Here is a 27,487-nt window from a genome sequence, read left to right on the forward strand (position 1 = left end):
CAGACTGTAGAGACAGACAGTCCTCTGGTACTGCTCATGTTGAAAGGCCAACTCCCCCTAAAACAAGAAGAGCGTAAACAGAGGCTTCTTTGGCCTCACAGATGGGACTGACAGCACACAAAGCGGCTGATTCAGATGAGCTGGTAATGACTTCTGCTTCATCCAAAACCATAAATGCCCTTCAATGAATACTGTGACTCCAGCTGTGACCAACATTTACCTACCTGAAACTGTAAGCGTCTCTTCCGGCTTCTCCTTCAGGTAGGGTGGAGCTGTCTGTACCTGGACTTTGCGACACAACACAGAAGAGAGTGATTCAAGTGTGTCCAGTAATGGCGTTATAGACGGACTTCGGGGACTTTTATCGACTTAAATTCACGGTAAGTTCCTCTTTTAATATAAACGGTCGAAATATACTGCGCATGTCAGAGCTCCATGAACGGTTTATGCGGTAAAGTTAGCGTCTTTACCTGCGAGTACACCGTCGTACTGTTTTCGTTTTAGTACCAGTTAAAAAACTATTAACCTGCTCCAGTGTTCCTTGACATAAAGATTTGAAAACATTTTTACTGAAAAAAGCTGATATTTAGTTCGTTTTCATAGTAAACCACTGTGAGGGCAAATACAAATTTGGTGACTTTGCTATTAACGTTTACGTCCTGACGTAACTTTACGTCAACGGTTGCTTTTCCATCAAAAAGCCCAGTTGGCTGCTAATGTAAAGATTAACGTTAATAACTATGCTAATGTGCGTTATATTCGTTTTAAAAAAAAAATGATTTTAAGTCCATAAAGTGAGAGGGGCAGGTTTTGTATGTTGTTCAAAGGTCGTTTCTGTGTTTAGTGTGACGTTAGGTGACGTTATGAGCCAGCCTCCCCGCTCAAACCGGGGACACCGGGAGAGAAACGGAGACCATCGACACTACCGGGAGTCACATGATGATAGACCGCCATCAGCAGACAGGTGTGTGTTAGTTTTATGGTATGATTCAAAGTAAATAAAAATAAGTATATTCACAAAAAAAGAGAACATGATTTAAGACAACAACTTTAACATTAAGTGATTATTTCAAGCTTTTTTTAATGATTATGGGTTACAGCTCATGGAAATCAAACATTCAGTATCTAAAACAGTAAGACCACATATCTGAGAATTCTAGTACATAGTTCACGTTTTTCACCTTTGCAAGCTTAGTCCAGCACTTCATTACACTGTATTTTTGAACCACTTTATTCATTTTAACAATTCAAAGCAGTATCATAAGTAAAGCTATTTTTTCAGGACAGTGTAGTTGTATTTTACTATAAAGAGTGCATTTAGAATGTATTCAGACCCATTTGATTTGTTTTGTTTTCTTATGTTGAAGCCTGATGCTACAGTTAGAAAAAATATTGTTCTCATTACTCTACATTCAGTGTGCCATCATGACAGAGTGAAACAGAATTTTAGACTTTTTTTCAAATTTGTAAAAAAAAAGAAAAAAAGAAACTGAAATATTAAATTTACATATGTATTCAGGTACACTTGAAATTTCTCTTAGATGATACCCATATCTCTTAATCTTTGCTGAGATGTTCCTACACCTTGATTTAAGCCCAGAGTTTTGCAAAACACTCCATATGAAACCCAAGCAGGCTTTTAGGTATTTTGCACCGAGGAGAGGTTTCCATCTAGCCACTCTGTCATAAGCTCAGATTGGTGGAGGGCTGCAGTGATGGTTGTTCTTCTGGAACTTTGTCCCATCTCCACACAGGATCGCTGGAGCTCAGTCAGAGTGACCAGAGGACTCTTGGCCACCTGTCTTATCAAGGCCCTTCTCCGCTGATTGCTCAGTTTCGCGGGGCGACGATCTGTGCCAAACTCCTTCCATATGAGAATTATGTAGCCCACTTGGAAACTTTCAGTACAACCAAAATTTTTTGTAGCCTTCCCCAGATCTGTGCCTGTCAAAAATCCTGTCTCTGAGCGCTACAGGCAGTTCCTAATGGCTTGGTTTTCACTCTGATATGAATTGTCAGTTGTGAGGCCTTCTGAGGAGAGGTGTGTGCCTTTCCAAATCATGTCCAATCAGTTAAATTCAACACAGGTGGACTCCAGTCAAGGTGTAGAATCACCTTAGCAATGATTGGGAGCAATGGAAAGGACCTGAGCAAAATCTCAGTTGTTTTTGCAAAGGGTTTCAATTCTTCAGGTTTTTATTAAATTCTGTTTTCACTTTGCCAATACGGCCATGGGGTGTAGATTAATGAGAATTTTTTTTGACTGTAGCTTCATGCTGCAACATAATAAAAACAAAAAACAAGGGGGAAATGAGTCTGAATACATTCTGAATGGACTTCATGTCATATTATATATCATTATGTTGATTTATTTTATGAATTTACACCCTAAATGACCAAATCTTATTTGTTTTTGAGATAGATTTATCTTTCTCTACTATTTCGATAGGTCTTTTGCTATCAGCCTCTAGACGACTGCTTCATGAAACAAAATAAATAACGGTGCTAGTTTGCATCTGTAGCCCCTTGGCAGGTAACTATTAAAACGTCAGAGTTATAATACATCTCATCTAGGGATGCATGATATTATCTGTATGATACCAGTATCCACAGATATGAACATATCTGCTGATATTTACAACCGATGTTCTGGCTATGAGAATTTGCCTATATCAGCTGTAAATATTGGCTGTATGAACAGTTAAATTATTGACATTTTTGGCTAAACCTATAGATCTGTTTCAGCTCAAGTCAGTTTCATTACTCATCATCATTCCTTACATTTTAAAGTGTGTTGTAAGGACTGAAGTTTTAAGTCTGAACTTAATTCGAATGTTGGAATCTACATCAGTATTGGCAAAGATTAGTTTGTATATATATTGGTATATCAGATATCAGCAAAAATCCAATATTGTGCATCCCTTATATCATCATCTACATAATCAATAATTCAAAATTGTTTAGAAAATCTGAAAGCATGCCTTATGATTGAAAAGAAACTGCAGATCTTTGCAAGCAAAAATAATCATAGAAACTTTTCTGGTGAATTTTTTCTTCTAAAAATCTTCTCTATATTTTATTTTAGTTTATTTTACCAGAAAAGCCTGATTGGATCATAAACCTGTGCTTCAGTTATACTTGAAGTTTGCAAATAGATATAAAAACTGTCAATAATAAGTCACTTCTCTTGCTCTTGTCATGCTGCTTTTTGATTTGACTTTTGCTAAATTTTATTTTTCTGTTAACTTAAATAAATTGTGTCAACATTACGTTGAATTTATTTTTAAAAATTCATGAATGTCTTATTTAGCTGTCTTTGTGAGCATCTATTTCAACAGGTCTTTTTCTATGAGCTTCAAGCTTTACTTTACTGCTTCAACATAAGGATGAAAAAATAAAGATGCTAGTTTACATAAATAAAGAAACAAACTGGGGTTTGAATTGGTATTTTCCTAAAGAAAAACACTATAAAGTCCTACAAGTTTTTTAATCTGTGTTGCTTTACTCAAAATTAGACAAAAGTGTTGTAAAGGTTCATTGTTCCAGCTAAACTAAACGTCTACAAAAGTCAAGTTTTAGCTTGAGTGAGGTGTCTGTAACTTCCCCAGTGTAATGCATGTTTTTTTTTTTCCAGGACTTCCTCTCGACCCCCTTACTACCCCAGAGAATCTGACTCCCCTTCAAAACATCATCGGGATGTACGGGATGTCCCACGAGTGGAGCATCATGAGTCCAAATGCACAAGCATTTGCTCCCGCAGAGGTGAGTCTGGATCAGAGAGGAAGAATGTGGGTCAAATCAAATGAAGTCTCTTTCGTCACAGTTTCAGTCTCACTAGAGCTCAGTTCTTCCTTCTATAAATACTGGACAGACTGGTTCTCTGGTGTTTACAGGCCTCTTTTCTCACAGTCTCATGGGGTAACACAGCCTTTGATAAATCAGCCATGTTAAAGACTAATCACATGCCTTGAGCCATTCTCACTGTAAGATAGTTAATCCTCCGTGAAGGTTAATAGCATGACATTTTAAATCTCAAACTGTTGTTCAACACTCGTAAAATAACCCTACAGATGATTAGGCAGTTGTAAACATAATTTTAAAGAACAAATACTTGGAGTTTTTAAGCTCCTGTCTGACATTTCAGGATGTCTTGCTTCTTTTTATCCTCATACCATTGTTGGTGTAATTTATTTGGGCTTTGTATTGGTGGGTAGACAAAACAAGACATTCAAAAACATAACCCTGGATCCTGGGACATTGTGATTAGCATTTATCTGTTTTTAAACATTTTGTAAATCTAAGTGACAATGTTTAATAATATTTTATTTCCTTTAACTGTTAGAGCTTTCCCTATTCTTTTGTGCAGTTTGATATCGTTAGTGTTACTGTTTAGAGAATTAAAGTTTTTTTTTCACACCTCAGGGTTTGGCCATGTGCCTCTGCAGGCCATCACTGCTTTAGTGTCTCAAGATAAAACAACAATCCAGTTTTAATGTAAAATGCCTGTGTGGTTTAATGAAACTACTTGGAATAGAAACTCTTAGTAAGGAAGCTGATGTTTGTTTTGTTTCATCTATTAATCTATCGATTCAGGTCTGGCATCATTATGTTGATTGTTTGCAGCCTTGCAGCTACTTTGCATTTCAGATGACCTGTCTTTTTAACAAATTGCCCAGTGAATGTCTAGTAACAGCAAATCAATGTACTTTTGCAAGTTAGAAAGTTTGTGGGAGTTTGCTTGAATGGAAGGACACATTACTTACTTTCGTGCCTTTAGGGCAGTTGATAGATGTGAAAAGTATTTTTTCTTCCCTAAACCTGGTGACCCTGAAAGCCCAGGTACTATCTCAGGCTTCCTCAGAAAATTCACTGACCAGTTGCACCAGTTATGCGTAAATTCTGTCTTAAGTTCTGGTGTTGAGTCCACACTAAACCCTAGAATCTAACTGTTTAGGCTTTAACTTAAGTTGTGTCATTGTTTTGTTGCACCTCAGAGATGTAAGGTTCATCTCAGCTAGTAGAGTGCAATGCCCAAGCCAACCAAAACATTGTTGCAGACATGATGCAGCAGTTTTCTTAGCATTGTTATCATGCTGCTGAGCTTCATCTCTACCAGTTTTTGAGGAGGCTACAGGCTGAAGATACCTTGACTTAACTGCCGTTAATCCTCAAACAGCTAAGAGTACATTCAGAATATGACAAACTATCTTTAGATTGTAACTTCAGCCTACAGCCTCAAACAACAGCCACTGCAGGTTAACAGCAGTGACACTGGGTGGTGAAATCATCAAAAATAACATGAGGTAATTTAATGGTACGCTATTACTGGATGAATGAAATGATTTCGGCTCATGGGAAACTAAAAACAAAGACATTTTTGAAGGATGAAATCAATCATGAAGAACACACTGCTGACACCAAGCAGCCACTAAATCTCTCTGTTCTTTAGGCTTTTTGGAAAGTTTCATTGAAACATCTGGGAAAATTCAGGCAATTTTATGCATTAAAGGATATTTTTAAAAACGCTGTTTTGGAAATCTCTAATTATTTTAAGGAAATTTTACAAGAACTTTTAATGGAAAAAAACGTGTTCCTTGTCAGAATTACCTTCTCCAAGTAAAGGAATAGTTTGTATGCAGACATATTTTTATGGGGAAAACTTTCTGTGCATTTAGGGATTAGGTTTTCCCACGTATCCCAAATAAGTGGGCGAAACTAAAAATGCATTTCAAACCACAGCACAGGTCTCAGGAGGATGTATTACCGACATCTCACCAAGGACCTGGGTGTGCGAGTATGATAAATCTGCTACTGTTGAAACTCTATCAGCTGGAGCAACACCTTAAATGTTAGAGATGTGAGAAATCAGTCATAAGTTAGTACTTTCATTCAAACTATGCTATATTTGAGAGAGCTGATGCAACACACAGCAGATAATGTATAGTTCCCTTTGTCTCACATTATAATTCTTTACAGTGGCCTTTGAGCTTTCTCTTCTAATCAGCACATCTTTATCAGAAATTAAGTTGTAAATTTTTTTCAGATGAAACCTTCTAATCATATCTTAAGAAAGTTGCTCTGTCATGCTTCCCTCAAGTATGTTCTTTTGAGATTTTTTTCCTGATTTGGTTCATGCGTTGTCCCCCTGCAGGAATTGTGTTGATCTGTGCTGTTCTGACAAACAGCCTGGTGCTGATCTGCGTGGTTGCGGCTCAGATGGTGACATCAGGCATGTCTGCCATGGGCGGCCTCGGCGGCTTCGACATCAACAGTAACTTCAACCTGCAGGGCACCGAGCTGCAGAAGGTACGAGAGCTAGACAGCCAGTACAGCCAGATGAGGGCGCCGGGCATCTATGGCGGCATCGCCTTCAGCCTCGTATTTGGAGTCCTCTCCTTGCTGTTTGTGGTGGCTGGGAACAAACCGCCTCATCTGATGTCTAAAAAGCTTCTATATGGATCTCTGGCGTTCCAGGCGGTGGGTGCAGTGGCGTATGTAGTGGCTGTGGGGCTCTACCTGCACTTCATCATGGGGGTCAACGCCACAGATGTTTGTCTGCAGCGTGAGAGATTATACGCACGCAACGGCTACACCTGGATGAACTGTGATGTTAGCGGAGCGGATGCAGCAGTGGCTCTGTTCGGGCTCATCACCGCCATTTTGTACGCCGTGGGCACAGGACTCACTTTCCAGACGATCAGAGGAGTGAAGCGCTACTGGCAGGAGCGGAAACGTAGAGAAGCAGAGAGGCAGCAAGCCCGAGCAAACCCTCAGAGAGCCCCACTGAGGTCTGAAACCACTGCCGTGTGAGAGGAAAATGGACAAACAAAGCCTGAAAGCTATGTTTAAACCTAACTGAAGGGGTCTGGTATCATTAAGCTGACTCATTTTTAACCCAAGGGTAAATCTAAACTGCCTGGATTATCTTCAGAGCATTATGAACAGAAGTGCTCCATTTACAAGACTGTGAATATGAAATAACCACATGAAGTTTTACATTACTTTTTATGAGAACTGTTCTTTATTAAAGGAGCCCTTCCTTTTACAGTAGAAGAGAGTGTGGATGAATTATGGTATGTGGTTCGTTTGAATGGTCTGGGTTTACACCAGGGTACCCACAACGTCCCAAAGAAACCTCACAATGTTGCTCAGAACAGAATGCATCCTCATCAGTCACCTTTTTTGAACAGTGGCTAGTTTCTTAGCTCTCACCGGATGTCTGGACAGGCACACTAAAAGCCTTTTTCACATCTTTTTTGCATTCCTGGAAATTTCTAGAAAATTTCCGGTCAGACCCTGGGACAGTGGGTCTCAGGAAGCAGGACAACATTTTACAAGCAGCATGGAAAAGGCTGACAAAGCAACAGTGTCCTATGCTTTGATAAAAGTGACTGCTTTTATAACTTTATAACTATGCTGCATGAAACTGGATAGAGTCAAGGTGCCAGCAAATGGGTGGTGACCTATGGACATGCTTGAAAGCAGAGAACATAATGAAGCAGTTTCACTACACTGACAACAATCACACTCGTCACATGTTGTAAATGTCATCACCCCTGCTTGTTTGTTGTTTTGCTGCTTCTCACATCGACTCACTCTGACTTGGTCTGCAATTGAATGGAGCAATCCATTTTGGTACTTTGCCCAAGCGATGGCAGCCCTCCTCATTTCTAAGTGAAAACATTCCATCAAAATCAGCAGTGGTAAATGGGAAAGATATGATCTTAAATGATTTAAAAGCTTAAAATATGAATGAGGACTTTTCTAAACAAGGTTTGGCATTGTAAAGTAAACCAAATTATGAGTGTCTATTTAGACACGGTCTGTCTTGACAAATGTCCCCATCTTGTGACCAGAGGTGTCATAAACTGATGTTGCTTATGTGTGTATTTAAACCAGGTCTGATGAGTTGGAGCTTTTGAAACATAATTAATATGTTTGTGAATGTGTGAACACTCTGTTGACAGGCAGGCAGACCACAGCTCCTGCTGTCACAGAGAGATCACTGACTTAAAATCAGTAGGAACACACCAGTCCCACATTTGACTACTTTACTCCTCTGTAGTCTCAGCCCAAAGCCACAGAGCTCTTCTTCTTCACTCTTTTGTCATTTAAGGATAAAAACATGTTGTAAATGCTGTCTTTTTAAACACAATGCTATCATGTTTGATAACGTTGCCACAACTTTTTTTTTTAACCCACTGCCATTCTGTGTTTTCAACCAAATAGGGCTTTGGTTGCTCTGGATTGCAAGAGGTATGTTGGACTGCTCTTATCCAACCAATGTTGATTTTCAGGCCTGTGAGTGGGTAATGAGACTAATAACTGATATTGAGAACTGGTGTGCAAATGATTCAGCACTGTGGAACTCAACTGAACCATCTTTGACCTCAAATTGCATTCAGATTTTTTAAAATCTGTCCATGTCAGCCAAATGTTTTTAGTAAAAAATGGGGCTGTTTGGACTTGAGATGGAACACAGTATGTGGCAGAACAAAGATCTGGAAACATCTCTTTCAAAATAAAAGCATATCATAAACTATTTACCACATTTTTCTAGCCACACGTCTGTGGCCTGTTGAAAATTGCTTTGCAACCAGTATATTTGGCATATTGTGGATGCACCAGAGTAGCTTGCTTTTTAATCTATTTTTAGATAATACCCCAAATATCAGCCTTGATCACTGGTCAGGCTCACAGTTGATCAACCCTAAGTCTACAACACTAACGCCTCATTAAATTAAGCTGTTTATTTTCATTAGTATCTTGTTGAACTCCTACATAATTAGTTCTGATGAATAATACACCGAGTATCAGTGCAGAATAGATATAATAAAGCAATTATTAGGGATGAAAGTTATCCAACTTTCATTGTCTTTTATGGAAATTGTAAGTGTGCATGCATCCATACATTTTACCTATTATACTAAGTAAATTCAGGTTGTTATCTCAAGATCTTTACTTACTTTTGTCTTATCTTGAAACAACAACACTGGTTTTCCTATAATAAAGAGATAATTCCTGAAGATCTCATAAAAACAACCGAGATTAATTTGTTATCACAGGAAAATTGATTGTCCTCTTCATTTTTTTATTTTATTTTTTTTTTTACAGAAAATGAATCTATTTCATATTTTTTGCTTTCCTTTCTCGTTTCACTATTAAGAAACATTAAATACTCCAGTTGTATTTAGGATGAAGCTGCCTTGCATTGGCTTTAATTCTAAGTGATCTGGCTTCTAATAGTTCCAGTAAAAGTGCTTCAAAAGCTTTAGGGCCATAAGTGCTTTCTCAATAGAGCCAGGTAGATCAAATGGATCCAGGTTTGAATGTAACTTTTATTGTGAAAGGTTGTGTTTTATTTTGTGTTTAGAGATTAAGATGAATGATTTTAATGTTTTTGATTAATGTGCTTTTATATCAAGAGTGACTTTATGATGTAAAGTTTTTGATATTGAAACTGTACAAGGATTTACCCAACCAAATTAAACTTTTATTAGTCTGACTCCAGTCCAGCCTTCTCTGTTTGTGATTTATAATAGCCTGGAGGGGGCAGCAGAGCTCCACCCTCGTCCTGCTGTTTGTGTCCACTCTCTGTCCCCTCCAGAGGCTTCCTGCCAGTAATGACATCACTGTTGTGTGTCCCCTCACACAAAGGGCCCCTCACACTGACAAAGGACCCAGCAGTGATGTAACTGTGGGACCGTTCAGTCAAGACTTCATTAGTGACAAAAGAAATCCTCCGCAGTGAGGTAATTATCTGACTTCTAATTTTACCCTCTCTGACAGCACAAAGCTGTGATTGTATCACTGCTGCACAAACAAGACAACGTGACTGCACATGTCAGAAATGCAACACTCAGATTGTGCAATGTTGAACTTTGCATAAATAATTAAAGGTCTTTGAGTTGGCTCATCCAAACTAAGATGTATAAGCTAAAGCACCATCCCAATGCAAATGAAGGGCATGGAAGAAGACAGTTAACGTCATTAAACCTTATTTTAGAGCTGAGGTTGACATACAAGAAGAAAAACTATTTTAAGTGGAAGTTTTCTTTGCTCTTCGATCCTAGTTTCTCAACTGAAATTGTCTGCTGCATTTCTGTTTGTTAAAAGTGGTGATAAAATGAAAATTCAAGGGTTTATGAATGGATGGCCCAACAACTTTCAAAGCCACTTTAAAGCTCTAACTTGTGCTTCAAGATGGAAATACACTTCTGAGCATTCTTAGAGAGAACGGGTATGCACAATTTGATAGCCATGATATCACTACCAGCAGATATTAGCTTAAAAACCTAATTACTGATATGGGCAGATGAGAAAATTTCTGCTTGTGTTTACAACCATCAGCTGTAAAAATCCATCAATGGCAGCCATAAATACTGGCTGTATGTACAAAGTTTTAGTCAGTTGACCGAAGTCTTCTTCTCTGTTCATTCACATTTCTTAAACTTTAGAGTGGGTTTAGACACTTAAGTTTAAGGTCTGAACTAGGGCTGGGCAATAAATCGCAAATTAGATCGCAATAAGGCCTGCTGCAATTTACAAATCACAGAAGGTGCGATATTATTTTAACTTAAAATTTTTCAAAATAGCTGTTTAATACATTATTTTTTTACAAAAGCAGAGATTTTATGCACATGCAATAATTGAAGTGTCATTTTTAAAAATGTTTTACAAGAATCCTCCTTTTTGTGTTTTATGTATGTTTTTGTTTTAATCAAAATGAGTGACATAAAAATGTTATTCCCCTTCAATAAAGCAATGGGTATCAAATTTGCAGTACAAGCACAAATAACATTCTAATATTCTAATATTGATGAAGCTGCAGTCAGTCACCTCCCCCACCCCAGCTGCCTCCTTTATAGCTTAAAGCTTGCTGCAGCCTAATGTTCAGATTCATGCTACTATGGATCAGTTGCTTCTAAAATAATTTGTTTTTTTAGTGCACATTGTCATTTATATATCTTTTCATTAGGGGTTTCTAGCCATGCACTTCCTGAAAAGTCAAAGCAGCTGTTTTACTAACCCAGGGAGCATCTTTAGAGCAGAGCATTCTCTGCCAAGTTAAAATGTAGATCCATTTTGCAATAAAATGGTTAAATGTATGATGAGTGTTCCTCACTGATTGTAGGTTTTGTAGTTTATTGCTTGAATTTGTTGAAAAATGCAGAAGTTGAGGAATCTAAAGAATCCCATATTAAATCGCAATCACAATATTGGGGGAACAAATCGCTATTAGATTATTTTTGCACATCATTCAGCCCTAGTCTGAACTACATGTATAAATATTGATATCAGCTAAAATTAATTTGTAAATACTAGATATCCCAGGCATCCCTACAAAAAACTAAATTAATCTGTAAAATATAAGCACAGAAACTAAAGTGCAGTTATTTTCTGTTAGAAATGATAACATAATGATGTAAAAAGAAAGATGCCCAAAACAGTTTAAAGATATGGTAGGTGTGATATGAAAAAGTTTTGATTTTTGTTCTTAATTTAGACTCTGATGACTAAAAATAGATTTTGTTTCAAGTCCTAGAATGATTTTATTTATAGCCCTTTGATGCATTAATAGATCAAATATTCAACACTTTTTACTTTTTAGAAAGTGACTTATCACACCAGAAATTTCTTACATTAATGTCTAAGGGGAGGATCACAGAGGACACAATGAAGTCTGTGATGCAGTATTTTAGTGCTGCCTGCAAAAGTGGGTACACTCTTCTTCAAGTCTAACATTTTTATGCAACCCGTACAGCAAAGAAGAAGGCCTGTACTGAACTGCTCTGGCATGTTTGGTACACATGAAGTGGGTCATGCCTTCCCATCCATGAAAAAATGCAACATAATAATGAATGATGTGCATCAGAGGAGACTGAGGAGTGGGTAGACTTTATGGAGACTGAAAAATAGTGGGTTTTGGCTTTTGTAACAGTCACAAGTTTAGTGAAAGTGACAGTAACCCCCCCCAAAACACACACACACACACACACACACACACACACACACACACAGATAGAAATGAGTCAGCATGTTGTGCTTATCTGGAAACTTTCATTTATTATATAGCAAAAGTAGCTCTCTTGTGCGAAGTCTGTAACACTGTTCTGAGAACATTCATTGAGCTGGTAACATCTGTGCAACCCCCTCCCGAGCGTTCAGCATCACCTCACCACTGCAGCACCACTCTGAACTCTGCACACCCCGCCAAAAACACAAACCTGGAATATCAGCCTTTTGAAATAATCGTCTTTTCTCTCAGAGAACATTAGTACACTTCAGTGACTAGGTCACTGTAAAGAATTAACTCCTAGGAGTTAGTCTAACAGTTTTTTACTAACTCCGACAACTGTAAGGCCGTCAGCCGCCACAAACTTCTGCTACAACACAAAAACAGAGGATCTTAAAGTACCTTTAACATAAAACTAATCTCAGAAGTCTAATAAAAAGCGTTCAAAGTGCTTCGCAAAATTAAAGATATGGTAAAAATCAGTTACATGTGAAGATTTGATCAACATAAAGTGTTATAAAAATTGCATTGCGTTTCAAGGGGCAACGAGTGAACAGTAGAAAATAAAGTAAATAACAAAACAGTCTCTGGTCCAGAAGCTCGTTTAGAACAGGGCTGGGCAATATCTCAGCATTTTGAGATAGTCTGGTTTATTTTCATGAGATACAAGGTAAGACAGTATCGTTTATATCAGCATAGTTTATATTGATTTAGGATAGTAAACTCAAAAATCAGTAAAAAGATAGAGTAAGAACAGTAACAGGCTTATTGACAGCATTATCTTTGTGAAATGTTTAGAGTACATGGGGTTATCTTTTTAGCTTTCTTGTCTAGTTAAGGTGCATTTTTATTACTAAGAAAAATCAATGATAATGATACCTGCTCGATACCACCATGACAAAAGTAAAAGCCCTACACTTGCTATATCAATTTGTTGACTTTTACTAGCAAAAATGCAACTCTGCAAGTTTTTTAAATTGCAAAAATATGTTGGCAAAATTTGGAAAAATGTCAGAGACTGGTGAGGAGTGATAGAAATCCTTGTTTCTTGCCAGTTCAGTCCACTTCTTCCAAATCTTGCCAACATATCTATGCAGTTTAGACACTTGTGTCTCTCTTTGGGTTAAAAATATGACTAGATGGCATTAACATTCTGCTTTTTTTGATACCACTGATTATTAAAGCTTGGTCCATAAAGGCTAACTGGTCCTGGTATGATGATCAGATTGTCAGAATTAGGGCCAATACCGTTTAAAACCGCCTGTTAGCCGATTATAAGTATCAATGTTTTTATCAAATCTTTTGATTTAAGTCTCCCAGTATGACAGTATGACAACACTTCCTCTCAGTTTGACACTTCTGCCTGATCAAATACCTCTTGTCTAAGGCTGGCCACTAACTACACGATTTCAAGCCTGATTTTAGGCCAGATTTGCCCCATCTGAAGATCAGGAGTGTGTGTCCCAAGCCAAAATTGGGCATAAACAGTTATTTGTCCAAATAATCCCCAAGTATTTGGTGTCAGATTATTTTACAGCTCCCTACCCCATTTAGCTAACTTAAAAGGGAAAAACACTTAATATTCAGACATTTATTTTTGCCACCATGGTATCAAACGGGTTCTTATATGATTTGATTTTTTACTAGAATCAAATCAAAGTCATTAAATCTGTTTTTGTGACCACCATTTGTCATTTCTTCACCTAAGATGAACAGCCTTTATCATTGTTCCACTGTGAAATATGTAGAGATGATTTTTGGTCCATATGGCCCAGCCCTAGCTCTGAACACTCTGAGGTTTTTGGAAGGAGCGGTTTACTTAAACAGTCTTATTCCACCCTGAAATCACTGAAATGTGACTCCAGGGTGAGGAGCTGTGGTGGAGCAGAGGATGAAGCAGGCTTTAGAGCGGTGTGATAAAGTAGTCGGCAGGTTTCTGGTAGCCGTGTGCTTGCTGGTTGTGTGCCTGAATCTGTTCCTGCTGCTGCTGCTGGATGATCTGCCGGACTTCCTCCTCCAGCTCTGGCGGGATGATGAGCTGGTCGTCGGGGTCCGGCTGGGCGGGAGCGTTGAAGTAACCTCCCTGTTTTCTGACAGGGGCATCAGCCGCCTCCTCTATGAGGTCCTGATTTCTTGCTTGGCAGGCTACAGAACCATTAGCTCGAGCTCGGCGGCCCAGGGTCCCCGTCAGAGCCTCTCTGCCCAGGCATGGGGAGGAGGGAGGGACAGGGGAGGGAGAGGGGGAGGAGAAGGGAAGAGGTGAAGGCTCATGATGCAAGGCAGCAGCTGGAGGGGTGTTTGTGCGTGGCTGAGAGTGGGTTTGAGATCCGGTGATGTCTTGGCGGTGCAGACAGTGGACATCAGCCTCCACCTCTACACGGCTGCCGTTAGAGAAGACGCCAGCGATCGGCTCCTCGTCCTCACTGTCCACCCCGTTGTCAGAGAGAGCCCCGGAGAACTGCCTCTGAAAGTTTCCTCCTCCACAGGCCGGCCTCCGCACACCTGCTCGCCCCCCTGGCAGGTTCAGGTGAGATGTCAGAGGCTCGGTCTGAGGTGGGGGCTCCTCCGACGACGCCGTGGATCCCACCTCGCTGCTCATCTCTGATGTGCTGAACTCACTGCTCAGCTCGCTCACTGTTCCAGAGGAGGCAGGAGGCAGAGGTATGCCTCCGTCACTGCTCCCCGAGTATGGGTGTGTGCTGGTGTGTGCGCCCAGGCCGGGGCTGGGGGGCGGAGGAGGAGGCTCGCAGAAACAGCAGCAGTCCTCTGTGATGCTAAGCTGGACGACCACGGCGCTGAGGCTGTCCGAGCAGCCGTAGCTCTGAGCCAGAGTCACCAGCTTCTTAGCAGCGGCCAAAGCATCCGGAACATTCCTGACCGCTTCCACCGCCTCGCTGGGAGACAACATGTCCCATAATCCCCGGCTTCCCAGAAGGAAGAACTCATCCTGCGGCGTTAAGGTTACCGTGGAAACGTGGGGTCTGGGTGTCACAGAGGGACACAAGAAAGAGTAACCCATGATCCTGGTGGAGTCGGTCACACCGCTGACTTTGTTATCCTGCAGAAGATGGAAGCGTAGGGTCATTTTTTCAGACAAAAACTTAACAAGGCAGCAGCTACACGTGACAGAATACTGAACATCAATCTAGCAACATCTTGATATTATTTTTAATCATGAGGCCAGTACAAAGGATCATAAAAATGCATTTGTTCTCATGCCCAGCAAGGGGCCACACCAAAAGATCTGAAAATAGCTGAGATGTCTATCAGTTTTCCAGAAAACAGGATACCTTACAGGTTGATTTAATTCCTCATTCAACATTTCCAAACAAGTTTATGGTCTCAAGTGTCTTTCATGAAGCTCAGTCATTATGGGTGGGGTCTGCCAGTGTATGCAGTGGCTGCTGCCGTGGTGGCTTCTGGCTTATAGTGGCAGTCAATACTGGACCACATTTCTTTATTAAAACAAAAGTGAAGAGCCACAGTAAAAGCTTCTATGGCAGAGATGTTTTCGCATGTCTCTCACCTTGCTTAAGCATGAATTTTATTCACAGAGAAGCTCAACCATTCAAACCTATACCAGCGTTAGTCTGTAGAGCTCAGAGTAGTACCAACACTGCTCATGCCTACAAGGTCCTTTTGTCTTATTGCTCCGATTGGCCCGTAATGAATGTGAGACAGAGCATTCATCCAATCACCTTTCAAGAATTTTTATGAAGTCCTGCCCTTCCTAAACGTTTTGTATGGGAGGTTTTCAAGATGAATGTGAATATATCCATGCAATAATATATGAAACAGTCTATCTGTTATGTCAGGTGAGCTGGCCGCCTTTTACTGAGAGAGCAGCTGTTGTGTACATCTCGGCTGCTGTAGTAGCAGCTCTGCTCTTATAGTTTTTTCACTTACCCAGTGAGTAAGGCTGCTTGATTATGGCTAAAATCACAATTAGGATTATTTAGACTGAGATCAGGATTACAAATCACACGGCCAAGTAGCATTTGCAGACTGATGAAGACATACTAATGCACAAGTATGCAGTGCTCACAACACCATGGACTCAAGGCAGAATCATAGACCAGGGTTTAGGGGTGGAAACACCCTAAAACATACTGACATCATTACTTGTACAATTTATAATCAATAAATTTGGTTTGTGGAATGTAAATCTAATCTAACTGTCTCTACTAGTCTTATCAAACTCCTCAGAGACTGGGGCAATTGGGTTCATTTCAGCAGCAAACCCAAAGATATTTCATTTATAATGGTATAAAAATGGACTTAGTACTTGTTTTTGATCTACAGATATATTTATCAACTAATTTTCAGCTTTAATTTCCACTTTTAAAATTCCGTTTACCTCAGTGATGATGGCGTTGTGCTGTCGGACTCTCTGATACTCCACCTCCTCTTTGACTGTGTGTGTGGTGGAGAGTTGTAAAGCTTTGCCGTCGCGACACAGCACAGCCTGACACCTGCCAACGTTGGCGGCTTTAAGGGTGAAGCAGCCGCCGTGGTCACCTGGGGCCACGGGGTCGTGTCTGATGTGACATAAAGCAGCAGAGCCGCCCATCCGCTGGCCTGCTGTGCCCAGCTTCCTGCAGGAGAGAAACATAGGGCGTCTGTTCACAGACACTGAGCTAAAGACGAGTTCAGATATCACTGTTTTACCACTCAGAGAGTCACATATATTTTTACCTTTGCATGGTGAGAAAAGTGTTGGTCATGTAATCTTCCTGCCTCTGACCCCTGTGGAGCTCCTCTGCGAGCACATCTCCCATGGTGCACTGCAGCAGATAAGGCACCTCTACGTTCCTGTCGCCATCAAAAACTCCATACAGAGCTTCACGAATCCCACAGAAGCTGTCCAACGCCAGAGCAGCCACACACAGCCTGAGGACAACAAGAACAGGATAATGGTGTATTATTCTCACTTTATTCCTAATTTATTATTCACAGGTATAATACTTATTTGTGTTCTAACTGTATACAAGTAAGACAGGTGACTGAGTAATGTCCAAGGTTGGGAAAGGTGCATTATTAGCTTCCTCAGTCATCTCAATGAATTAAAGAAAATATGCATGTAGTGGAATTAAAACAGGCACTATGCAGTAAGGACTGACTTGTTTTTGACTCCAGAGGCCTCAGTGTAGCCATGACTCCAGACTGCAGGGGCCCCATGACTCTCATTCACACACGGAGCTGAGGGTGACGGATCCACACGGAAACATCTGATATTACTGCAAAGAGAGGAGAAATAAGAGAGGTCAGCTCATATTCTAAATTCTAATTTATATTAATATTACAACATCTTTTAGGTTCGTACTTGAGGAGTTCCAGGCTCTTGTGGTCGAGGTTCAGGCGAGGGTTTCCTGTGAGGTCCAGCTCCTGAAGCTTTGGAGGAAGAGTCTCAGGCAGAGTGACCTCCGTCAGCTCGTTGCAGCTCAGGTCGACACACTGGGGAAACGAAAATGCAGAGAATGAGACAGAGAGACAGAGGTTAGTTCACAAGAGGGAAAATCTCCACTAAGGTTGTTTTTCATTTTAGAGAAGTGAAACAGAGAATTCTGGGTGTATATTCACTCATATCAGCTGTTAAACTAAGTATTTCTATTGAACATTTTTCTGTTTAAACAGCATCTTACTCACTATTTGCTTATTTGTTTATTAAGTGTGTTCACAGGCATATGCAGTCTCTACCTGCTGCTCTCTGCTAATATGACAAGTTGTGGCTTTCCAAGTCCAACTTAAAAAAATTAATAGAAAAGCAGAAATGATTGGTTGAAAGTCACATCAATCAAATTATTTCCCTTGATACTCAGGCAGGCCACCCAAGTCCCATAGCCAATCATTATTTTCATCAGTATATTATCACCTTCTCTTGTGCAAGTGTGCATAAGTTAGAGTAGTCCACTGGTATATCTCTCCAGTCAGTTCACTGATGGAAGTGTTCTGTCTCTTATAAAAAAATTAAGCTTATGCCTTTGTTTTATGACTTTTTGCATCTACTTGCTGCTGTCCTGCACTTGTAGCCTCATCACTACAGCTCAAACCGTTCTTGCCAAACTGTATTTGAAACACATGGTATGTAAGAGTAGAGAACATGCTACAATGTTAATACAGTTTGATTTTGATCACAATCATATCAAAATTATAATCCTGATAATATTATATATAATGTATACATCACCATATGATACATATATATATATATATATGTATCATATATCACCATTTGGCTAAAACTACTAATTTATGATTTTTGTGTGTTCTACCTGAATGTTGTAATAAAAAAACATATGAGACCATATTTTATAATGATCAATGACTGAAAACTGGGATGTAACTGCTACCAATGTTTGAAATACCAGTTTAGCCAATGCCGTTGGTTTTTCTTTAAATGTTTTTTTTGGTGTAACACTGCTATTTTTTCAACAATTTCTGACCAATGTTAAGCCGGTGCATGTGTGCATCCCTAGTAATGTTGTTTGAAAAGACTAAAGAAAGTTTTCTCTTATGGCAGATGATAATCTATTATCTCTTATGGACTGAAAATCTGAAATAAAAAACTAATCAGTGTTAATTTTGGCAGCTACTTTTAATTTTAGTCTTAGTTTTTTGATCAGGGGTGTCAAACTCAATCACAGCAGGGGCCAGATTCTGGATTCAGGACTAATCTGAGGGCCTAATACGGTCACCTTTTTAATCATAAACTGTCAACCTTGTTCCACCGGTAATAAAATATGAAAAAAAAAAACAAACAAACTTGGCACTGATGAAAAACGATTTTGACATTTAAAAAGTTATAAAAATACATTTAAAGGCTCACAATCTGAGAAAAGTAGATTTATTAGTTCAAAAAGGTCAGAAAATGAAATTGAAAAATAATGTTTTTTCAATGGCAAATATATTAGAAAGAAGTCAAAATCATGAGTTTAAAAAGTCAAAATATGAAATAGAATTCTTAATCATAAAATTAAAAGTCAAAATATAATTACAATTTTTAAATTGTGAGTCTAAAAGGTCAGACTATGGGATTATGAAGTCAAAGTTTGGAGTTGAAAATATGAGGTAACATACAAAATACTTGGTTGAAAAGGTCAAAATATCACTTAAAAATTAGAATTATTAATCTTAAAGCTCAAAAATATTATATGAGAAGTCAAAATTATGAGTTGTAATGCTCAAAGCATGAAATAAAAAGTCAAATCCTAAGTTTGAGTCCTAATTGTGAGATGCTAAATTAAAAACATGAAATTAAAACACAAATTAATTTCTTTTCCCACATTCCTGACTTTCTGACTTATCTAAATATTTTTACTCCTTACTTTTTCAGATTTTGTGATTTAACAAGCATATCTTAAATCATCAAGGTTAAATTTAAATTTTTATACTTGAGGAAATCTGCAGACCTCAGACTGATGGGCCCGTTATAACAGAAATAAGAGAACATTTTGCAGGCCGGATTTTGCCCCCGGGCCTTGAGTTTGACACCTGTGCTCTAGATGAAATGTCTTTCAGTTTTAGTCCCATTTTAGTCATTTCTACCCTTTTTAGTTTTAGTCTAGCTTAAGTCCATAAAAAGTCCTCACATTTAGTGTTTACTTTTAGTCCAAGCATTTATTCTCTTGCCTAAATCTGGTACCAAATCATGGTAGTGTGTTCTATATACCCTGCTAAACCTGGGGTCCCTGCATTCTACAGCTGAGAGACAGAATAGCTACAGCTGCATTATATTTGACAGATTTACCCATATGATGTATTTGATGGAGAAATATGATGTATTTTAAATATCCAACGAAAACTAAATTACATTTTTGTCTAGTTGTAGTCAAAGATCTGTTTTTGGCTAGTCTTAGTCAAGTTTTTGTCATGGAAAAAAAGGCTGTCGACGAACAGTTTAGTCATAGTTTAGTCGACGAAATTAACATTGCACCTAGTATTATCCTATTTCTAGGCCCCCTGGCAGCCATGGATCCCTAGAACCGTCCTGACTTTTCTCTTCATACAGCAACACTGTTTAGAACTGTTCTGAAACGTAGCATCATCAAGCCACCACAGCAGATCACCTGATGTAACTGAACATCAGACTAGAGTACTCTTATTTTAGTGTTTAATGTAATACTGAAGAGCACAGTCAGAAGAGTAGAAACTTAAATAACAGCTATAGAATGAGGTGTGGGGGGGGGGCACTATGAAGACAAGAGGAAGGAGAGCTTATGCATGCCGTCTAATGACCCCCTTCAGGCTTTTGGATTCTCTTGCAAACACAAATCTTCCTGAATATGGCCCCTAAGCAGGACAAGGTTGAGTAGCACTGTTGAATCTCTTTACTGGGAGCAAATCTTCCAACAAAATGTACACTTTCTTTGACAACTTGCAAGTGATATCTTAATGCAACACCAGGCACAGCTCTGATCCTTCACTATTCATAGCTGATTTTAAATGTTTGCCAAATTTGTCCTCCTCTTTTTTCAACAAATTCTTTATCCACATGTGAAATTCAGAACCTTTCAGAGAGGGACATGTAATTTTTCTCAGCCTTTTTCATTTACACTCACGCTCTGACAGGACTATAGAGCTGTCGTTTGTGTTGAGAGAAAAGCAGAGATTAGGGAGCTACGAGGAGATTACAAAGGATTTCCTGATCTGGCCCAGCCCAATAAAGATGAACACAGAGGTACAGGGATAAAAAAGGGACAGGAGGTGCACGTTTTTTTTTTTCCCACATCTGAGTAGAATGACGCAGACATTTGTCCTTAAATAACCAAACTGGGACAAGAGCTAATACTGATGTGGCTAAATAAGCAAAGGGAACCGTCAGACTGCGTGCATACGTCAGACTAACCTTGATCTCGGGCAGCTGGAGAACCTCGGGGAAAGCGTTGATGCAGTTGGAGTGGGCGGAGAGCGTGTGCATGCGCTGACAGCTGAGGATGGTGGTGGGCACGGCTCTCAGTCTGTTTCCACTCAGGTCCAGCTCCTCCAGCTGCTCCAGTCGTGCCAGTTTACTGCAGAAAGAGGCGGAGGAGATAGGGTTATATCAGAGCAATGGCCATGCAGACTCTATTTTTAGGAACCACATTTATCAAACTCATCTCTCTGGTGACCTTAACCCGGTTCTGAAGTGAGGAGTTGATTCAAGACGGATGAAATGTGGCATATTTAAGAGAGAACAACTCTTTAAAGCAGAGTAATCAAAGATAACTGGGGGGTCAGTGTTAATGTGTGAAAGCATGTTTTTAAATCTGGACACTTTAACACATTAATTTTTTTTTTAACATGGACTATTCATTTTACTCGCTCACCCCATACAAAATTTAAAAGCAGCGTCATTCCCCTTCAACACATAGAATGTAAAATCTGTCACCATGGGGTTCACAATCAAAACAGCAACAAAGGATGGCATAGAGGGTAGCAGGGAATCATGGGAGTAATTCTCCCCAACTCCACCTCCAAAAAAATGAACAGATGTAAACATTCTTTGTTGCAATGAATAAAAGAATGTAAGGATATGAGTCATGGTCATTTATTTTGCTATTGCTTGTTTACCTCATAAATAAACAAGTGAGTAGGCCGTCGCTTCCCAATTTCACAAATTTATCAGTGCCTGCAGACATTAAGACATTAATGCAGCTTCTGCATTTTTCAAAACCTTAAAATTAATCATGTTTTTAGTTTATTGATACAGCTGTTGAGGCTTAGGGATTTTTGTGGAAGTAATCATATTACTAGTGCAAAAAGCTTACAGCTGTTTTTTTCAAGGGAAAACATAAACTCATAAGGTGCATGAGGTTAAACCAAAATGCTTTCCCTCCAACTGACAGCTAAAAAACAGATAAACTCCTGCTGCACTTAGTGTAGCATGCACTCCTCCATCGGATTTGGCTGCTGCAGGATAGGTTTCATCCTCATCTGCGCAGAGTGGCTGTGAAAGGCACTTTAAGACTTTGTTGCAGGCCCTGTTAGTTGAAATGTTAATCCAATGTTGAAATACACATTCAAATTAGGAGATTAAAAGTTAAAAATCTCACTTTACAAGCTGACAGGTGGTTATATTGCAGTGTGTTCAAGGTCAGCTCAGTAAAATCACTTTATTTGTTATTTGACTTTCCACCAAGCAATAAGAAAGTAGAATTAGAATTATCAACAAGGACTGTTACTGATATTACTATAATTCAAGATTAATTAACCCTTTAGCCCTTATCTTAGCCCTTCCCCCTGGTTTGGCGTGTTCACGTCAGGTGAAGGGGCGTCCCGATTCTCTTTTGATTCAAGGGCTAGGGCTAAGAGCTAAGGCCTACATACCGCTTGAAACGAAGACTTTTCATGATCACACTTGAAACCAAGGGGGCAAAATGAGTTTTCCACCATGCACCGCGTTAACTTGCGAAATGGCACAATGGACTACGAAGGAGACGCATAAATGTAAATATCTGGGCATTTGTAATGAATACAGAAAATAAAACAGTTGTGTTTTCTCATATATTCAATCTTTAGCTACAAGACATGGAAGTTTATTGTATTTTAGGTATTTACAAGTGTAAATTAGAGCTATTAACTGTATAAATATATGGAGAAGATGAACATGGAAATTCATAGTATGGCTGAGATAGTTGAAGCTTTATTGTGACCTCTGATGACACACTGTTTATTGGCAATGTGTGATGATGAACAGCAATCAAGTGGCATCTCATTTCCTAAAGGAGGGTTTTTACCTTTACCACTCTGTTTCAAGGGGCAAGGGGAAGGGTTAGAAATGGGACTGGCCCCAAGTCTAGCAGCCAGGAGCTTAACAGTACAACATGATAACATCTGAGTTTTCCACCCTGAGTGTGACCTCACAGGAACATGGCCACTATAGGAAAATGGTCTTTTGAGTGTTGCTGTCTACAGGACTAAAATATTGTGTACAGGGATGTCTCTCCCTACTCTCATTTCCGATTCGATCCACTTTCCTCCCCTATCAATTAAAGGCATGAAAAGCCCCTCCCCCAAAAGAAAAAACGTGCACAGTCATGTGATGTCAGTCAGATCTCAACCTCGCTGTGTTTTGGGAAACCCATTATTTACCAACTCAATTGAAAAGCCTCGAGGGCTTCATGTGTCAGTTTCCTGTCTCTAGTGTTATTGTTCCTTAACGAAGCATAATTCTAAAGATTCTGAAAACTGTGCAAATACAGAAGAAATCCAGCATTTTAAGCCTTTGCCTTTAATGACTTAGGGGTAAAAAAAAAAAAGTTCTAGAGTTGTCTAAGTTCACCCAGCTGTGCTTTGAATGAAAGGTAAGAGTCTTGTTTTTGAGACCAGAAATATCTTCAGCGTGACCCTCTTTATAAGCCGCAAGAGTCTATTGGAAAGGATAATGTTTGCTTTTGTTATTGTGCGACTTAATACAAATAATCAAGGCAGGGTTGGGCTGGTGACTCCTGTGCTCTCCTGTAAAATAACTGTTTTTGTGAATGGAGTCTGATAGAGAGAGTAATTTTAACAGCTGTTTCTGGTTTTCAGAGGAAGCATCGCATTTGGTTTTTACTCTTATTTTTCAGTGGGGACCCTTTCTGTAATGTTGTCACTAACTTAAAATAAATATCTGAACTGGCCAAAAACAAGAACTTTTAAAGGAAGCACTTTGATCAAGTGCACCAGTGTACCAGCAGGCAACACAATACAGTCATTTAATAAGCAATCTAGAGGAGAACTTCCAAAACCTTTTGCAGCAAAAATCTATATGAGGACATAGTACTAAAGCTCTATAGAATCAGGGTGCACAATAACATCAATAGGATATCAGCAGCTTAAAAAGTTCACTATTGGTATTGGCAGGTATGAAAATTCCTGAAGTCTTTCTTTGTTTTCTTTATTTCATAAGGACTGAAGATTGTTTGTTGTCCATCCTTAATCGTAATAGTGTTTTATGGACTGACATTTCAGATCTGAACAACGTTCATATATCTGTATCTTACTAATGGGTGCCCTCTTAGGATCGCTTCCTGGTGTTGTTTGGCGCATATCATCCCCCACTCTCTTTTACCATATTTCCTGTCCCTCTTCAGCTGTCATATCTAAATAAAGGCAAAAGCCCCCAAAAATCTAATAAAGACAGAACATCAGTTGGTCTAACAGATGTATTTTACCTGGCAGTGAAGGTCTGTAGCTGGTTGTAGGCAAGGTGTAGCACCCTGAGGTGTCCATGTCCCGTCAGTAGAGGGACACACTTGTCTGCCAGGTTGTTGTTGGTGACATAGAGCTCCTCCAGGCTGCTGAAGCTGTCCTCTGATAGGCTGGCTGCAGGGAGGTTCTCCAGCTTATTGGCTGACACATTTAGGTACCGCAGGCTGCAAAGAAACCCCAAAAGGGGATACAAGCTTAACACAGGAATAAATGACCTGAGAGGAAATAAAACTGACAGAATGAAAGGGAAGAGACGTAGATGGGAAACACAGGGAAGATTGGGTGTTGTGGGTTTGTTTGCACCTCTGTGCTTTGATGAACAGGTTGTGTGGGAGCTCGGTCAGGTGGTTGTGTTGGAGGTCCAGGACTTCGAGCTGAGATCTCTCCATCCTCTCAGCCAGCCGACACACTTCGTTCCAGCCTGCCAGCAGTTTTCTGAGGCTCCCACTGGACAGCAGCCTGAAACACACAAACAGCAGAGCCAGCTCAGTCTCTCTCCGTGTTTACTGTAACTCTGTTTTACCCTGATGAGGAAGCAGAACAGAACTTTGTGTACACTTCTCTTACAGTAACTGTATTTTCCATGAAGGTTCAACAGGTTCATGCTATGTTGAATAAATTCATGATGAAGGTTTAAATCTCAATGTCCTCACAAATCAAATGGAATGTGTTGGACACGGTGCATGTTTTTATAATTGCTGTAAAAATCTGTTCACACACTGAAAATAGCTCTGCATTGATGTGGGCGTGTTGCTAAAGGTACCCATGAAATCTTATGCAATATGAGTAATAATACATCAGAGTTTGAACAGTTATCAGCACTATTACCCTCCTGTGTACCTGTGAGCACAATGATTGCAGAGCACAGAGCAACAAACAGAAAATACTCAACCTCCAGAAACTCTGTGCACATAAAAACCTTCATTAGTAATGTTAATAAACTAAAATGTAATTTCACATTCTAGAAAGGAATAAGCACCATCATTCACATCATGCTGTGTGAAAAATGAAAGAAAGATGGACATTTAAATAAATATTTGAAATAAACTCTAGAAGCTTATGCTCCAATGAAAGGAGAAGTGCTCAGTGAAGAGACCCCTCATCATAATTATATCCCTTTACAATACTATTAATTCAAATAGTCTACCATATGGTCCATAGCACTAGTTGCTACAGCAATACCATCTTCATCAGACCCAGGCACAGTACATGGAAGATCCAGGTTGTGACAACACTGATACTACCTACCCTACCACATGACTTCTCACAGGCCTACAGTCTATGGGGCTACCGCTTTTGGAGATGCTGTATATTATAGTTATATTTGTTGAGCCATGTTCTGAGTCAGATATAGGTCTACAATAATTTGCTAGTCTGAACAGTCATTACAGAAAGTTAATGCTGGTATCGGATCAGTACTCGGTATCGGCCGATGCCCAACATCTTGGTATCAGAATCATATCAGAAGGAAAAAATGGTATCGGAACATCCCTAGTGAAAAGGTTTATGAGTAACAATGGCAAATGAAAACAGTTCATTGACGTGTTTCCTCTTAGTCTGACATGCCATCTGATGTTGCTCTTGCAGACAGGTGTTTGAATCAAAAAAGAACATCACCTTAAGTAAAAACAAGTCTTTCTGTGTGAAACACTAAAGCTATTTTTTGCACTGTTTTCTTAAGACATGTCAGTGTGGACAAAATGAGCCACAGTCTCTTTGTGAAAATGTTCTCTATGCAGCAGATGTTGTTGTGTTTGTGTAATGCTTACTGAACAGGGAGATCTGTGACAGAATTATGGTTGATGTCCAACACTTCCAGTCTGCTGCTTTCACAAACCCAGTCAGGGACTGATCCCAGCTTGTTCCTTTGGTAAAGAAAGACAGTCATCTTAGAATAAGCATGTCACCTTCTTTTCCATAGAGTAAGTAGGACAGACAAGTTCCAACAGCCAAGTTCCTGTCATCTTCCTAAGAAGACTTCTTCCTTCCTCAGAAGACTGCAGGAATTTAGCAGTCAAAACATGTCTAGGTAACACAAAACTATATTTAACTGTCAATAAGAAAACACAGAAAAAAATGTGAAGACAGTATGAACTTATTTGAAATAGGACAGACAAGTAGTCATACCAGGACAAATCCAGTACTGTTAGACTCTCTGGCACTGGCTGCACCTCCAGGAGCTTCAGCTCTGAAAACATAACCCACATGATTCTGTTGAAGTCTTTTTCAGCGTCAAACATCATCTGTTTAATTTGAATTATACATCTTGTTACCATTGTGTGCAGCATGCAGGCTCTTGAGGGCATGTCCACCAACTCTGAGGAGAGAGATGTTGTTTCTGTCACAGCGGAGGAGCTCCAGCCTGCTGAGAGACCGGACATCCAGCTCCTGGAGACCAGTGTCCCTCAGGTCCAGATGCACGATGTGAACCAGCTGCTCCGAGTCTCCCGCTGTCAGCGTTTGAAGCCGATTCAGTCTTTTCAAAAAGAAACACGCACATTAGGTCAGAGGGTAAAGAGAGGATAAAGCAGCAAGACAGTCCTCCTCACTTCTTTTCAGCACTTGTTTTAAACCTTAGCATGGTGGCCGAAAAATATGAGTCTAAATTTCAATCAAACTTTCCAGCAGTGGGCAATAACGCAAAAAACAAACACAAAAACAAACAAACAAACAAAAAAAAAAGGGAAACAGAGCATATAACTGCTGCAGAGTTTAGAAACTTTAGAAAAGTTGGATTTTATGTGAGCTTCATTCCACCACTGTGTCTAAAAACATCACTGACCATTGTGTACTTTACCTGAGATCTATATGGCGAGCGGGCAGCCACTGCAGTCCAGCGATATCCAGGACAGAGAGCTGGTTTCCTGCCAAACAAAGTCTCTCCATGCCTTTAAGTTTCTCCAGGACAGGAGGGATGCAGTAGAAACAGTTGAAGGACAAACCAAGGTAGGTCAGGCCATCCAGAGAGCCCAGCTCGATGGGCAGAGAGCTCAGAAAGTTTCCGTCCAGGAGGAGGGTCTGCAGGCTGGCATAACAAGAAGACAAGGGGGACTTTAATATGTGGTATATGTGGATCATTTACATTAAAACCAAACATATCACTTCATATTTTACAAGTAGGTGTTTTAAAATTCCAAGGTCCTTCCTCTCCACAACCCAGTGGGCTTGGGCTGTCTGTTCCATTGACAGTAAATTCATAAAGTCTTGTAACCAACTGACAATGCTTCAGCAGTTTGGTTTATGTATTTTCCAATTATATAACAATAGGCATAACTGACAAAAAGGCTAATGTAATACTTT

The 27,487-nt window shown here is 39.6% G+C and overlaps 2 protein-coding genes across 2 annotated transcripts in view; one reads left to right on the plus strand and one right to left on the minus strand.

Moving 5' to 3' along the window:
- The first annotated feature begins 150 nt into the window (after nt 1-150).
- Nucleotides 151-9,505, plus strand: si:ch211-191a24.4 (uncharacterized protein LOC100150331 homolog). The gene is made up of 4 exons (XM_041790441.1): nt 151-380; nt 845-964; nt 3,635-3,762; nt 6,152-9,505. Exons 2-4 carry the CDS (start codon nt 864-866, stop codon nt 6,808-6,810), a joined length of 888 nt encoding a protein of 295 aa, XP_041646375.1. The 5' UTR covers nt 151-380; nt 845-863; the 3' UTR covers nt 6,811-9,505.
- A 2,543-nt stretch (nt 9,506-12,048) lies between these two features.
- LOC121512081 (PH domain leucine-rich repeat protein phosphatase 1-like) overlaps nt 12,049-27,487 on the minus strand; it is a 41,214-nt gene continuing 25,775 nt past the window's right edge. The window contains exons 7-18 of the mRNA XM_041791089.1: nt 26,985-27,212; nt 26,461-26,663; nt 26,315-26,375; nt 25,957-26,052; nt 24,491-24,646; nt 24,151-24,351; nt 20,862-21,024; nt 17,340-17,470; nt 17,137-17,253; nt 16,712-16,906; nt 16,374-16,611; nt 12,049-15,074 (exon numbers count right to left, since the gene is read on the minus strand). Coding sequence (XP_041647023.1) covers nt 13,920-15,074; nt 16,374-16,611; nt 16,712-16,906; nt 17,137-17,253; nt 17,340-17,470; nt 20,862-21,024; nt 24,151-24,351; nt 24,491-24,646; nt 25,957-26,052; nt 26,315-26,375; nt 26,461-26,663; nt 26,985-27,212 — 2,944 coding nt within the window. The 3' untranslated portion in view covers nt 12,049-13,919. The remainder of the gene's footprint in view (nt 15,075-16,373; nt 16,612-16,711; nt 16,907-17,136; nt 17,254-17,339; nt 17,471-20,861; nt 21,025-24,150; nt 24,352-24,490; nt 24,647-25,956; nt 26,053-26,314; nt 26,376-26,460; nt 26,664-26,984; nt 27,213-27,487) is intronic.

Source organism: Cheilinus undulatus, linkage group 7, assembly GCF_018320785.1.
Source record: "Cheilinus undulatus linkage group 7, ASM1832078v1, whole genome shotgun sequence".
NCBI classification, from domain to species: Eukaryota; Metazoa; Chordata; class Actinopteri; order Labriformes; family Labridae; genus Cheilinus; species Cheilinus undulatus.